Source organism: Rhinopithecus roxellana, chromosome 4, assembly GCF_007565055.1.
Source record: "Rhinopithecus roxellana isolate Shanxi Qingling chromosome 4, ASM756505v1, whole genome shotgun sequence".
NCBI classification, from domain to species: domain Eukaryota; kingdom Metazoa; phylum Chordata; class Mammalia; order Primates; family Cercopithecidae; genus Rhinopithecus; species Rhinopithecus roxellana.
Window position 1 is genome coordinate 158,510,604 of NC_044552.1, and position 16,513 is coordinate 158,527,116.

The window sequence follows — 16,513 nt, forward strand, 5'->3', positions numbered from 1 at the left end:
TCCGTCTTTTCTTTTTTTTTTTTTTTTAACTGATTTCAGGTTGAGTTTATAGGCTGGTAGAGTGCAAGGTCTACTAATTTCTCTGCTCATGACTACTTTACATTCTAATAGCACTTTATGTTCTTCAAGTGCTTTTTTTCTTTGTTCTTCAATGTATAATAAGGTGAGAACAGTTTTATCTCCATCTTGCAGGGAGAAGAGCTAGTTAAGAGACTTTCTCAGGTCACACACATGTAGTTAATGACAGGGTGAGGTTTAAACCTTCATAGAAATAAAAGTGATTTTATAATTATCTTGACTAGTTTCAATGTGAAATAACTTAAAGGTATGGAAGTGGATGCCAAGAGGTATAGTCAGTCTTGCTGGAGTAAAATAATGCCCTGTGCCTTCTCCCAGCTGCTGCTTCCAGAAGAATGGGGTGTCTGAGTGTGAACATCACCCAACAAGTAGGTTAACAGATGCCCACGCCCCTCTTGACCCACACACATATCAGTGGGATTTGGAATGCTGCCACATATTGATGATTGAATTTATGAAGCATTATAATATCCTCAATAATAAACCACGTGTCCCTGTCCCAACTTGTTATCTCTGCTTCTGTGAACACATGTTTTCTTTTATGTGCTCCTTACTCCTCAGGAGCTCTCTCAGGGACTTCTCAGTTCCTGACCCTGTCCTTTTCAGCATTTTCTCAGAGGACAATTCTTAGCTCCCTGTTGATCCCTCAAGCATTAATTGCTTTTACTGCCAGGTATTTCCTTGCTAGACTCTTGAGCCCTCAGAGCTGAATTATGGAGTCAGAATTGCCCAAGATTAGGAATCACCTCATGTCCCCACCATCCCCGCTTCCTTGTGTGGCACTTTCTCAACTCTGCATCCCTTTCACCTTCACAGCAACCCTGTAACGTACCCAAAGCAGTGTCATACTCAGTGCCTCCTTTTCTCTCCCGAAATAAAATTCCTAGATAAGAAGACCTCTATATTCCAGGCCTTGTCTTTGATTTTAGAAAAAAAGAAAACCTACCTATATACATAATGTTTTTAAACCTCAGTAACGTCCCACTTGTTACAGTAAGGAGAAATAAAAGAAGTAAGATAATGCTTGGGATACGTGCTACAACAGGGATGAACCATGAGGACACTACACCAAGTGAAATAGTCCAGGCACAAAAGCACAAATACTGTATGGTTCCGCTTAGATGCAGTACCCAGAGAAGTCACATTCATAAATACTGAAAGTTGTATGGTGGTCTCCAAGGGGAGGGGGAAATGAGAAGTTATTTAATGGGTGAAGAGTTTCAGCTTGAGAAAATGAAAAAGTTCTGGAGCAGAATGGTGGTGACAGTTGTACAACAATGTAAATGTACTTAATATAGTACACTTAAACTGGTTAAAATGGCAAATTTTATGAGATAGGAATTTATCACAATAAAAAATTAAAAAGTAAGAAAAGCTACTGCTTGGGCAAAAGCATATCAGAAAGATAAAAATAGTCCCCACAAATTTCCAAAACAACCCTAATGAGGTGTTGCTGCCTAAATTGTGAACTAGATTGTGAACCAAATTGTGAAACAATGTGTAGTATTTGAGACTGGGAAACTGATGCCCAAGATTTTAGCCTCAATAAGGAGTAGAGTTCATAATTTGACTCCAAAGACATTTCTTTCACTACCGTGCCAAGGCCATCTGATTCCCTGTCCAAAGAAGTTTTCTCTCTGCTCTGTAGGCTGCCTTAATCCAGAGTACCCAGGCTTTCCACTTTCTTATCTGTCCTCCTACCAAGGTGTGGTCCTTTTCTTCCTGAACACTGTATAATTACCAGACAAAACTAAACATATTTAAAATATAAGCAGTCCTCTATATCCAAGATTCCACATCCTTGGATTCAACCAACCATGGATTGAAAATATTTGGGGGGAAAAACAATAAAAATAACACTGGCCTGGGCAGCATAGTGAGATGCCATCTCTACAAAAACATAAAAAATTAGCTGAGCATTCCAGCACTTTGGGAGGCCGAGGCAGGCAGATCACCTGAGGTCAGGAGTTCGAGACCAGACTGGCCAACATGGCAAAACCCTGTCTGTACTAAAAATACAAAAATTAGCCAGGCATGATCGCAGCTGCCTGTAGTCCCAGCTACTCAGGAGGCTGAGGCAGGGAAAATTTCTTGAACCCGGGAAGCAGAGGTTGCAGTTAGCCAAGATCCCGCCACTGCACTGCAGCCTGGGTGACAGAGCGAGACTCCTTCTCAAAAAAAAATAAAAATAAATAAATAAAAAATTAGCTGAGCATAGTGGCATGTGCCCATGGTCCCAGTTACTTGGGAGGGTGAGGTGGCAGTGAGCCGTGATCATACCACTGTACTCCAGCCTAGGCAACAGCGAGACCCCATCTCAAAACAAAAACAATAAAAAAGAACACAGGTTAAAAACAAAATGCAGGCTGGGCTCAGTGGCTTATGCCTGTATCCCAGGACTTTGAGAGGCCAAGGTGGGAGAATTGCTTGTGCTCAGGAGTTCGAGATCAGCCTGGGTAACACGGCGAGACCACATCTCTACAAACAACAACAACAACAACAACAGGAGACTGTACTTTCAGGGACCATTTCTGGGGATCATAGTTTGTTACTAGAGAAGTTTTTCTGTGTAGAGCGTTGAAATATAAAAATGCAGAATAACTATTTACATAGCATTTACATGGTATTGGTTATTATAAGTAATCTAGAGATTAAAGTATACAGGAGGATATACATAGGTTACATGCAAATACTACACCATTTTATATCAGGGACTTGAGTATCCATAGATAGGGGTATCCGAGGAGGTGTGGGTTCAGTTCCCAATGGATACAAAGAGACTAATGTTAATTTCATTTCCCCAACCCCCACGACAGAACTCTGAAATAAGAATAAGAAAAGGAACAGTTGGGATAGACAATATCAGAAGTATGTGGAAATGATAACAGTGGAAGGAAAGCTGATCTAGGCCTACTCAACAAATTTTAATCTTCATTCTGGTAAAAACAAATTAGATTTATGGATGCAAATTTGAGCCAGCAATTAGATGGCTCTTAGGATTAATAAAAAAGACTGAACACCATGCCTTCCAAAGACTGAGGGAAAGAGAAAGATAGATAGGAGACTTTGCAAATAGCACTTTAGCCAACATTATTAGCCTAAATCTTAGTGAAGAGAGGTTAGAAGGTGGAATTTTCATGGAAGGATCCATTTTTCTTCACTTCAGAATTAAGGGAAAAATTAGGAAGCTGAATAAGAACTAATGGCCTAATTTATTTGTTTCTTTCTAAAATCAAATCTTTTTTTTTTTTTTTTTTTTTTGAGATGGAGTCTCGCTCTGTCACCCCAGGCTGGAGTGCAATGGCCGTATCTCAGCTCACTGCAAGCTCCGCCTCCCGGGTTCACGCCATTCTCCTGCCTCAGCCTCCCAAGTAGCTGGGACCACAGGCGCCCGCCACCACGCCCGGCTAGTTTTTTGTATTTTTTAGTAGAGGCAGGGTTTCACTGTGTTCGCCAGGATGGTCTCGATCTCCTGAAACCTTGTGATCCACCCGTCTCAGGCTCCCAAAGTGCTGGGATTACAGGCTTGAGCCACCGCGCCCGGCCAAATCTTAAACTAAGTTAAAATTTCAATAACCAACAGAATAAGGTAGAACCAATTTTTTGTGAATTTACAAAATACTTGCTTATTGACACTACTGCCAAGGTCATTAAATAAGTTATCAAATTACCTCAGATCCCAATAATTTAAATAATACTTTCTGAATGTATCCTTTTCTGTTTTAAAAAGAAGCTGTATTAGGTTCTTGTGTTCCTATAAAGAAATACCCAAGGCTGGATGATTTATAAAGAAAAGAGGTTTCCTTGGTTCGCGATTCTACAGGCTGTGTAGGAAGCATGGCCCCAGCATCTGCTCAGTTTCTGGTGAGGTCTCAGGGAGCTTTTACTCATGGCAAAAGCAGAGTGGGAGCAGCAGGTCACTTGATGAGATTGGGAGCAACAGTGTCGGTGGGGAGCTGCCACCCTCTTAACCCAATCTCTGTTGAACTCAAGCAATTTATCATCAAGGGAATGGTGCTAAGCCACTCGTGATAGATCCACCTCCAAAATCCAGTCACCTCCCGCCAGGTCCCACCTCTAACGCTGGGAATCACATTTCAACATGAGATATGGAAGGGACAAACGTTCAAACCATATCAGAAGCCTATCTTAAGCCAGGCATGGTGGCTCACACCTGTAATCGCAGCACTTTGAGAGGCCGAGGCAGGCAGATCACTTGAGGTCAGGAGTTTGAGACCAGCATGGGCAACATGGTGAAACCCCATCTCTACTAAAAATACAAAAACTAGCTAGGCATGGTGGCACACGCCTGTAATCCCAGCTACTTGGGAGGCTGAGACCCGCAGGTGGAGGTTGCAGTGAACTGAGATTCTGCCCCTGCACTCGTCTGGGCAACAGAGCGAGGCTCCATCTAAAAAAGATAAAGAGCCTATATTAAACTTCTAAAATTTTATACCATTTCAACTAGCCTTTTGTTGGGTGCATTTGTTCACTTTGGACTATTTTTCCAAATTCATATACAGTCATGCATCTCTTAACAATGAGGATATGTTCTGAGAAATGCATGTTGTGCAAACATCAGAGAATGTACTTAGACAAACCTACATGGTGTAGTCACTACATACCTAGGCTATATGGCATAGGTATAGCCTATTGCTCCTGGGCTACAAACCTGTACAGCATGTTACTGTGCTGAATGCTGTAGGCAGTTGTAACACATGGTATTTGTGTATCTAAACATAGAGGAGGTACCGTGAAAGTACAGGATTATAATCTTATGGAATTGCTGTTGTATATGTGGTTCATCTTTGACCAGAAATGTTATTAAGTAGCACATGACTGTAATTCCACTATTGATTGGAGACTCCATAACCCACACCTGTCTGTTCATTTGCATGCACATTTAGCCGATAGGTGACTTTATCACCAGATCAACCCAAGAATAACTTTAAAGAGCATGTCCCCTTTTCTTGTTTTTAAATAAATGTAAAACATGGAAGTACATGATACCTCAAAGGAGCACGAATCACAGACAGGAGCCCACATCTACAGAGCCTTTGCAACCACTTTTTATCTTCAAAGTGCTCTACCAAAGTATTGGAGTCAGTCAGTCATGCAGATAGGCTGCCACCATGGCTGAGCCCTCAGGAGCCATGTTGATGACCAGCATAGACGCAGTCTGTTGTGTTCATTCAAACTTGCCAGGAACCAAGGATCTGAGAGAGTGGTAAGTCTGGTGTGCCAAGAATGAAACTCCAGAAAAGAAACTTCCGAATCAAATTTGAATTTAGGCTGGGTGTGGTGGCTCACACCAGTAGTCCCAGCGCTTTGGGAGGCTGAGGTGGGCAGATCACCTGAGGTCAGGAGTTCAAGACCAGCCTGGGCAACATGGTGAAATCCTGTTTCTACTAAAAATACAAAATTAGCTAGGTATGGTGGCGGACACCTGTAATCCCAGTTAAATGGGAGACTGACGCAGGAGAATCGCTTGAATCCAGGAGGCGGAGGTTGCAGTGAGCCGAGATCACACCATTGCACTCCAGCCTGGGCAACAAGGCTGAAAAGCAATCTCAAAAAAAAAAAAAAAAAAAAAAAAAAAAAAAAATCGAATGTAGGTGGAATTAATAAAAATTTATTCACAATAGCAAAGACTTGGAATCAACCCAAATGTCCATCTGTGACAGACTGGATTATGAAAATGTGGCACATATACACCATGGAATACTATGCAGCCATAAAAAAGGATGAGTTTGCGTCCTTTGTAGGGACATGGATGCAGCTGGAAACCATCATTCTTAGCAAACTATCACAAGAACAGAAAACCAAACACCGCATGTTCTCACTCATAGGTGGGAACTGAACAATGAGATCACATGGACTCGGGAAGGGGAACATCACACACTGGGGCCTATCATGGGGAGGGGGGAGGAGGGAGGGATTGCACTGGGGAGTTATACATGATATAAATGATGAATTGATGGGTGCTGACGAGTTGATGGGTGCAGCACACCAACATGGCAGAAGTATACATATGTAACAAACCTGCACGTTATGCACATGTACCCTAGAACTTAAAGTATAATAAAAAAAAAAAGAAAAAAAAAAAAAGTAATTGTAAAAAAAAAAAAAAAAAATTTAAACAAAGTAACAGACTAAATCTTTCATTGTTCAGGAAGGAACAAAACAATTTTCGATAACTTGTGAAATATCTGGCACAGAAATTATTTAGAGCCACTAAATAATTTCAAGTTACCTAAAAATCCTAGTGATTTATTTTCTATTTTAAGATGAAGTCTACTTTAAACTTCTAAAATACAGGGTTATTTAAACTGGCATCTAAATCCAACTTGGTTTTGGTTGGTAATCCCTCTAGGACATTTTACTAAATCTTGATCTTATCTAAATGATGCTATGTCATAGGTGGACTGTTTGTTTTGTTTGTAATCCAGGGAAAATTGTTTTAAAAAAAACAAGTAGAAATAACAAAGGCTTTTAAAGAATTTTTAGAGTTAGAAATTTTTCAAAATTAGGTTCTTTAAACCATTAGCCATCTCTTCCTTCTGAACTTTTTTTTTTCTTCTGCCCTTTGGTAGCTATTAAATAATCTGCACTACAGAAACAGTACTTTTTCATGTCTTAACAGTAGATATGCGTGATTATCTACACCATGGAAACCCATCTTAATGAAATGGAAAGATCAGCTGTTTAAAAAAACAAACAGAACCAACCACCCATGCCTCCTACAGTCCTGTTAGGCCAAAGGTCTGCTTTCCACCTGGTCAGCTGCTGAGGAGGGAGCAGGTACCTGCACCACAGTTTAGCCACAACAGAAATATCATTAAAAAATAGACACTGGGCTGCCAAAAGATGTCAGTCCTTAAACATGTTGGCAAGCAAAGAAATTTTTCCTTTCAAGCATATCTTAGAGATACCTTAGTCTCAAGGCACAGTTCATCAGATTAAAGAAGCTAAGATGACATTTTGGGGCTAGTCTAATCAATGAATATCTATCAGTGGCCATAAAGTTTTATTTTAGTGTTTTCTGGTGTAAAGGGATTAATTTTATGTACTCAAATCTATGGAGTTAGTTTTCTTCCACCTTTAATCACCTTGCTCGGCTTGCTGGTGTGCAGTGCTCATGCAGAACTTTCTAAGGGAGTGCCCCACTTGTTTTAATTTACTTCCTCTAGCAAAAACACAGCCAGAGGAAACACAGTCGTTTAAAAAAGAAAGAAAAAAACAAAATAAACTGTCTCATTTCATTCAGAAGATTTCTGTTAATCCTACTTTTAAGTCAAAGGGTAGTGTTAAGTTTTGATTTGTAACAAACTCAGATTATCCATTAACTCACTCTTGCAGGGTTTCTGTTCCCTTTCAAATGTACATCTATTTTTTAAAGGGCCCAGGCTTTTTGAGTTTACCTTTCAAAAAAGCATATTTAGGCAGAATGGTCTTCTAGAGTTACGGAATAGCTTTTCAAATGTTGGATGGATATTTTCTTAGAATTACTCCAAAATGCAGTAAATGAGAGGCAACAAGCTGAAGCTGCCAATATGAACAGCAGTGAGTAAAGGTGCTTTGAACTTAGTGTCCGTATTGGAAAGTAGGAAGTTAAAAGAATCAGTTTAAATTCCATAATTGCTGTAAATATTATGTAGGATTTATTATCCCATGTTTTGATGTACCATGTAAATGTAAAACGTACGGATTCCCTCCCTCCCCCAAAGAGTTCATTCTCCTAGACATAAAATGAATGTACATGCCTAGCTATTGTCCACCTCTTTTCAGTTTGATGATGTGTATCTGATGAGGAAGGACAGAGATGAATCAAAATAATTATAAACGAATACAGATGATGACTGGGTGACTGAAATCTTATCTCCCAAAGAGCATAGTTAACTGCAACAGCAGTGGATGATAACTATTGGGTGGGGGTGGAGGGGTTGCTTTGTTCAGTTCTGCCTAGAAGACAGTTGTAATTATTTTAGTCCCACAGTCTCCACTCCTCCCCTGGGCCTGTTTTTGCCCTGCTTTCCTGGCCTCTGTATACGGCCTTTGTTAGCACTTTGTAGTTGTCAGTCAGCTGTTACTCCAAGTCCTCTGTCAGAAATAGTTACTTTTGTTTGAAGAGTCTCCAGTAATCCCCCTTCTTTTTAAACTATGACTCCCCAAAGATATATAGTCTAACTTTTGTGCACCAGTATTTTATCATATTTATTTAATAAATTCCATAAACCTTACATGAAAGACATTAAACAAAAAGTACCCCCTTAAAAGGAGGAAGATAATGACCATCAAGGCATGGCCAAATTACACAATCTTAGAACACAGTACAGTAGGTAATTATTGGACCTTTTTGATCAATGGCATGCTTGCTTTGCAGATGTGTACCACCACTGCACCTCACAGGTGTCTGTAAATAAAGTGATTTGGGCTTCCCTTCTGTTGGGCATTCTTCTATCATGAAACCATTTGGTGATGAGAAGCTTGAGTTTCTAATGCATGTTCATCGGCTTTATTGGAGCTGCTTTTGTACTGTGGCCACCCATTTAACTTCCTCTGTGGTTGATATCTGAGAGCTAGAGGACTCTGCCTTAGCTTCTTCACCAGAACACCATCTGATGTCTCCAAATGTCTTATACTGTGGCTCCCCTGTAAGAGAGGTGGAGAGGAGAGAGGCCAGGGCTGAGGCCATTCCAGTGAGATGATCACTTTCTTGGGCTACTGCCTGAGACCTCTCAAAAAACAGAATCTGTCCGTGGGCTTTAGTGAGGGGAGAGGAACCTGCCTTCAGTTGGCTGGTCAGAAACAGTTACCCAGGGCCAGGTGTAGTGGTTCATGCCTGTAATTCCAGCACTTTGGGAGGGCAAGGGTGGAGGATTGCTTAAGCCCAGCAGTTTGAGACCAGCCTGGACAACATAACAGGACCATGTCTCTACAAAAATGATTTAAAAATTAGCTGGGTGTGGTGGCATATACCTGTGGTCCCAGCTACTCAGGAGGCTAAGGATCGCTTAAGCCCAGGAGGTCGAGGCTGCAGTGAGCTGTGATTGCGCCAGTGTACTCCAGCCTGGGCAACAGAGTGAAACTCTGTCTCAAAAAAAAAAATGTTTCAGACACAGTCAGTGTTGAAGATGTCAATTAGCAGGGTTTTGTTAATCCCCTGGAAGTGTGCAACCCAGAATTAAACAGATGTTTAAGAACATAAATAAAAGATGAATCCCTGGCCAGGTGCAGTGGCTCACACCTGTAATCCCAGCACTTTGGGAGGCCAAGGCAGGTGTTTAACGAGGTCAGGAGTTTGAGACCAGCCTGACCAACATGGTGAAACCCCGTCTCTACTAAAAATACAAAAATAAGCCAGGCTTGGTGGTGGGCACCTGTAATCCCAGCTACTCAGGAGGCTGAGGCAGGAGAATCGCTTGAACCCAGAAGGCAGAGGTTGCAGTGAGCCGAGATCGCACCACTGCACTCCAGCCTGGGCGACAGAGTGAGACTCCATCAAAAAAAAAAAAAAAAAAAAAGATGAATTCCTGACACTTAATACATTTAGATAAAGTCTAACTTATCTTTAAAGTTAACTTTAAACAACTGCTCTACAACATAATATTATCCCCTGTGTAGACAGTGGCCTCTAGTATAAGCTTTGAATTGGTTTAAAAAATAAATTAGATTAAGTATGAAAACATCTCTTCAGCATTTCCATATCTCTGCAACTCTTTGTTAGAAATATCCATTTTGTCCTGTATTCCCTTTCTGCTGAACTAAAGGGCATGCCAGTCTCCAGAGGATGACAGATGGGCAGAAATTTATAAAACAGCAGCAGTCATGGATGGCCCAGAATACAAGTAGAACGTACCAGACCTCTTGGGTAACTACTGCCTCAGTGAGAAAGGATCCAGAGATCCAGCATCCCCAGATTCCCTCACATACTGACCAAAGAAACTTTTTTAGTTTGCAGATTTTGGTGGGAATAGGGAGGGAGTATTAGAAGCTGAAGTTCTTGCTTTATTTAAATAATCATGACATGAACAAAATTCAGTTAAATAATGCCCCTTTCTAGGCCAGGCGTGGTGGCTCATGCCTGTAATCCCAGCACTTTAGGAGGCCGAAGCAGGCAGATCACTTGAGGTCAGGAGTTTGAGACCAGCCTGGCCAACATGGTGAAACTTCATCTCTACTAAAAATACAAAAAGTAGCTGGGCGTGGTGGCGCACACCTGTAATCCCAGCTACTCTGGAGGCTGAGGTAGGAGAATCGCTTGAACTGGGGAGGTGGAGGTTGCAGTGAGCTGAGATGGCGCCACTGCACTCCAGCCTGGGCGACAGAGTGAAACTCCATCTCAAATAAATAAATAAATAATGCCCCTTCTAGTTGAAGACCTAAGTTCCCACCTAAGCATAATTTGAATTTACCCAATTTATCTTCTTTCAAAATACCTCAAACATTTCACCTTATTATTGCTTTTAAGGATTACAAAGTAGAGCAGGGGGAAAAGAAACCACTAATAAGGAATAATAGCCATTTGACAGACAGGTGTTCTTCGTTTCATAAAAAAAGATGCCTGGTAGATTCAGTCTTTTATGAATACTAAGTAATGTCTCTTATTTTTGTTTGTTTGAGACAGGTTCCTTTTGAACCTAACCTGGTGTTCTCAGGGAACATAGGTTAGAGGGGAGAGACTTAGTAGTGAGGGCTCAAGCAAGAAGCATGTTAGAAGGCTGCTGTAGTGGTCCCGGTGAGGAGTGATAAGAACGGAACTAAAATACCATGAGGAACGTGGGCCCAAGGAAGCAAGTCTGAGAGATTTAGAAAGTAATCATCAGGATTCAGTGGTGATTCGGATTTGAAGAGGGAAAGGGAAGAGTCTAGGGTAGCTGTCAGTTTCTGCCATGGGTAGTTGGGCTAATAGTAGTGTATTAACTGAAATGGGGGGCAGGCAATTTGTGAGGGTGAGTTGAGTTCAGCATGGGGCCTGTTGACTTTGAGGTGCCTTTGAAACAGGAGTGGGTATGTCTAATTTTACGTGAAGTGTCTGCTTAAGAGAATGTGTAGAGACACTAACAGGGCTGGGTAGGAACACGGAATATCTCAGGTGCCAAATGAAAACTTTTGGCAATAACAAGAAGTTAGAAAGTTGAAGAGGGTAGAAGAGGCAGCAGAAATGTAGATGGGTAAGAACATCTTGGCATGTTTAAGTGACATTGTGAATAAACCTGTCCTACTGGGCCAGATGGGATTAGGGCTGAGATCAAAGCAGGCCTAATGCAGTTTGCAGATGTGCTTTGTGTGACTTTTGTAGAGCTGGATCACACAGTGTCCTAAATTTAAATTAGGTGCCAACATTTCCACACAAAATCCGGATTTCTGACTTTTCTTTTAAATTAAAGGGATCCTAGAGGTAGATCTGGCAACACTGGTAGACCTATATGATAATAATCGACTGAAATATATGTCCTTTCTCTCCAGTGAACATGTTTTACTTTTTTGTGTTCTTTCGCTGGGCCCTTAGACATTTAATTTTCTACTGTTTTGTTTTGTTTAACACAGGCTTATAAGTCAGATGAATTTTCTACTTCTGAGTCAAAGATCAGTAGGTAATAAAGGTACAGAGATGGATTAGCAACAGATTACGGAAGGCTTTGAATACCAAACTAAGGAGTGTAAATGTAGGCAGTGGGCCGCCTTTGAATAAGGAATTGATGAGATTAAAGCCATATTTAGGAGGATTATTCTGGACCAGTATGAAAACACAGAAGTTAGGGAAAATAGTTAATAGTTTTGAAAGAGAAGAGAAAAAGGAGATGGTGTTGGGATACATAAATGAGCTTTTAAAATGCAAAACGAGAAGGGTTTTAAAGAGATATCATCCAGGAAGGCTATTCACTGCCACATGGGCACTATATGGGTAGTTGTATTTGGTGGGAAATTTGCCTGCAGATTTCCAGAACTGAGACCCATGTGTGGTGTGGGGGATGGTGATTGTCGGGCATTATGGAAACGTCAAACAAAATATGCTCACGGGTTATCTATGGCCCACAGGTCACTGTAGTCTCTGTTATATGTACACTGTACATGGAGGAGAAAGGTCCTTTGAAAAAAAGAAGGCTAAAATTAATATCTGATTGTTATTAACTGTGTGCCAAACACTGTTTTAAGCTCTTTACACAGACATTTAATCCTCACAACCAATTTCTGCAGTAGGTACTACTCCAATTTCCATTTTACAGACAAAGAAACTGAAACCCTAGAGGTTAAGAACTTACTCAAAGCCACAAGGCTGATAAGAACAGAACCAGGACTTGAAGGCAAGCAGTCTGCCTCTCCAGTGGTTTATCTTTTAACTGCTCTGTTAAGCTGCCCCTGCATTTTTTTTTTTTTTAATCTGTTCTAATGCTACACAAATAGGCAACTTTACAGGTAGAGAACCTTATGCTTTCATTCTGGAAGCTCTGTTATAACTCATTTCAGGGGTGTCAATTTGGTTCAGGTCCTCCTAGAAGAAATAAAACTTCAGAATTGACCCTTGAACTGTCTCTTAGGGAGCAGATAATATAACGGGTCCTTGGGTGACCTTGAGAGAATAGGTATGTTCAAATGTCTGTTCTCTTCCTTTAGCTAATGGCTCAGTATAGCTTATAACTGTATGCTTCTAACCCTTTGTTGAAAAATAAAAACTCTTATAAAAATGCTCTTTTTTTTTTTTTTTTGGAGAAGGAGTCTTGCTCTGTCGCCCAGGCTGGAGTCCAGTTGTGCAGTCAGCTCACGGCAACCTCTGCCTCCTGGGTTCAAGTGATTCTCCTGTCTCAGCCTCCCAAGTAGCTGAGACTACAGGCATGTGCCACCACGCCTGGCTAATTTTTGAATTTTTTGTAGAGATGAGGTTTAACCATGTTTGGCCAGGCTGGTCTCGAACTCCTGACCTCAGGTGATCCACCCACCTCGGCCTCCCAAAGTGCTAGGATTACAGGCATGAGCCATCGTGCCCAGCCATAAAAATGCTTTTTAAAATGAAAACTAAAACATGTTAAATTTTTTTCATATGTTTTCATGAAAAATTATCACAGGACAAATTTCATAAATATCGAATTTGGAAAAAGTTGAGAGCCCATAACATTGCAGAGAAGCAAATGCATTTGATGCAAAGCCTCAAACTTGCCAAGTTTTTCTACCATATTTAGTGTGGTTTCTTTCTCTTTGGCCTACAGATGAAACATGTAAATGAAAGATTTCAAGATGAAAAAAATAAAGAGGTTGTTCTCATGTGCATTGGCATCACTTCAGGAGTTGGACGACTACTCTTTGGCCGGATTGCAGATTATGTGCCTGGTGTGAAGAAGGTTTACCTACAGGTACTTTTTTACACTTCTCACCTATCAGAAAATACTCTCATCACCCGATGGCTCATTAAATGTACTTACACGCTTAAATTATTTTTTTTTTTTTTTTTTTTTTGAGACGGAGTCTTGCTCTGTCACCCGGGCTGGAGTGCAGTGGCCAGATCTCAGCTCACTGCAAGCTCCGCCTCCCAGGTTCACGCCATTCTCCTGCCTCAGCCTCCCGAGTAGCTGGGACTACAGGCGCCCGCCACCTCGCCCGGCTAGTTTTTTGTATTTTTAGTAGAGACGGGGTTTCACTGTGTTAGCCAGGATGGTCTCGATCTCCTGACCTTGTGATCCGCCCGTCTCGGCCTCCCAAAGTGCTGGGATTACAGGCTTGAGCCACCGCGCCCGGCCCCTAAATTATTTTTTATCTTCTTCTTTTTCTTTTTGAGATGGAGTTTCGCTCTTGTTGCCCAGGCTGGAGTACAATGGTGCAATCTCAGCTCTCCGCAACCTCCACCTCCTGGGTTTAAGGGATTCTCCTGCCTCAGCCTTCCAAGTAGCTGAGATTACAGGCATGTGCTACCACACCAGGCTAAGTTTTGTATTTTTTAGTAGAGATGGTATTTCTCCATGTCGGTCAGGCTGGTCTCGAACTCCCGACCTCAGGTGATCTGCCCACCTCGGCCTCCCAAAGTGGCTTAAATTCTTCTATAAAAATGAGAAATATTTTCTACAACATAACTTCTTTAGGCAGTTTTTCAAGGACAAAGTCAGTTATTAGTTTGGGTTTTAAACATGAAAAATTGGTAATGAAACAATTTCTTTGTTTTGTCATGGAACTCCACCAAACCAGAATGGTTTTCGTCCATTGCTTTTTCTATGAAGAATGTTTTTTGGTGTAGTTCTCATAGTCATGTGCAGATCCTGTGCCCTTTGCATGTCTTAGGAAATTTGGTTGTGTGTGTGACTTTTGAGCTTCTTTACTGCAAATTGCCTCCTGTGTTTTTGGGGTGAGCATAAACAAATGCTAATTCCAAGATCATTACTGACAATCAACAGAACAGGTATTGAAGTGACTCCTTCATGTCACACACTTAACTAAATGCTGAAGACTTAAGTGACACGTGCCCTCAGCTAGTATCTAATGGTCTCATGGGAGAAGATAAAGTGGTGTTGCAGCTTTAAAAACGGGTTTGCTAGATGGGTGCCATGGCAACATAGGCACCATGCATCTGAGTCACTAGCGAGGTCTGAGTAGAGTTAAGAAGTGAGGACCAAGTATGTAGATAAGGAAGACAGAGAAGCATGCTCCGAGCAAAGACAAACACATGGGAAAGCTGTGGAGGTGTGACATGGGATGTTATATCTGGGAAACGAATGTTTGAATGGAATAAAGGGAGAATAGTGGTTGGATTGGTTGGGGGGATGGACAGGAAGCAGCTTGGGAAGGGCCGTTATGTACATGAGCACTATCCTGCAACCTACCAGGAGCTATTAAAGGATTTTAAGCCAGAGAATGACATAAGTTGGGGCGGCGGGGGTTGGTGTTTTTTTGTTTTTTGAGGCAAGGTTTCCCAGGCTGGAGTACAGTGGTGCCATCACGGCTCACTGCAACCTCGACCTCCCAGGCTCAAGCAATCCTCCCACCTCAAACTCCTGAGTAACTGGGACTACAGGTGCATGCCACCATGCCTGGCTAATTTTCGTTTTTTTTTTTTTTTTGTAGTAACAGAGTTTCGTTGTGTTGTCCAGGCTGGTCTTGAACTCCTGAACTCAAATGATCCACCCACTTCAGCCTCCCAAAATGCTGGGGTTATAGGTGTGAGCCATGCCCAGCCTGAGTTGCGTTTTATAAAGATCAATCTTGGCTGTGTGTGGTGGCTCATGCCTGCAATCCCAGCACTTTGGGAGGCTGAGGCAGGTAGATCACCTGAGGCCAGGAGTTTGAGATTAGACATGGTAAAACCCCATCTCTACTAAAAATACAAAACTTATCCAGGCATGGTGGCACATTCCTGTAATCCCAGCTACTCAGCAGGCTGAAGCAGGAGAATCACTTGAACCTGAGAGGCAGAGGTTACAGTGAGCTGAGATTGTGCCACTGCACTCCCGACTGGGTGACAGAGCAAGACTCCATCTCAGAAAACAACAAAAAAATCAATCTGGTAACTGTGAAGAGTGGAATGGAGTGGAGGAGGGGACAAGAGTTGAGATAGTCACAAAAGGCCACATACTGAATGATTCCATTTATATGAAGTGTCCAGAATAGGAATTTCTGTCTCTTTCCATAGAGAAAGAAGGGAGATTTGTGGTTCTAGGGGCTAGGGAAAGGAGGGAATGGGGAGTAACTGCTACTGGGTTTCTTTGTAGGGTAATGAAAATGTTATAAAATTAGATAGTGATGAAACTCACTGAAGTGTACACTTTGAGTGGGTGAATTTCATAGAATATGAATTATATCTCAATAAAGCTATTTTTAAAAACGGCCAGGCATGGCGGCTCATGACCGTAATGTCAACACTTTAGGAGGCTGAAGCAGGAGGATCACTTGAGGCCAGTTTGAGACAATCCTGGAATCATAGTGAGATCTCATCTCTACAAGAAAAAAAAAATTTTTTTAAGTTAGCCAGGCATGGTGGCCCATGCCTATAGTCTTAGCTATGCAGGAGGCTGAGCTGGGAGGACTTTGAGCCTAGGACTTTGAGGTTACAGGGGAGTATGGCCATGCCACTGTACTCCAGCCTAGGCAACAGAGTGACACCATGTCTCTAAAATTTAGAAAAAAAGAGTGGAGGTCCAGGAACTAGTTGGAAACTATTTTAAAGTAGTCTAGGCATCTAGGCAGGAAGAACCAAGGCAGAGATACAGAGATCAAATGGAATAAGCTAGGGACATAGAGAATGAAAATTTGATGAAGCCACTTAGGCTGGATCTGAGATTTGTGGCTCAGGTAATGGAGTAGATGATTTTTCCATCTTATCAAGATCAATATGCAGTCGATCTAAGTATGATGATGAATTGGGTTTTTTAAATTAAAAAAAATTTTTTTCACCCAACCTACCTGCCCTTGCCGCAGTGATGAGTTTGTTTTTGCCACGTGAAGTTTGTGA

The 16,513-nt window shown here is 41.6% G+C and overlaps 1 protein-coding gene across 1 annotated transcript in view; it reads left to right on the forward strand.

Annotated features, from left to right (window-relative positions):
- SLC16A10 (solute carrier family 16 member 10) overlaps positions 1-16,513 on the forward strand; it is a 141,294-nt gene that overhangs the window by 110,098 nt on the left and 14,683 nt on the right. The window contains exon 4 of the mRNA XM_030929438.1: positions 13,287-13,430. Coding sequence (XP_030785298.1) covers positions 13,287-13,430 — 144 coding nt within the window. The remainder of the gene's footprint in view (positions 1-13,286; positions 13,431-16,513) is intronic.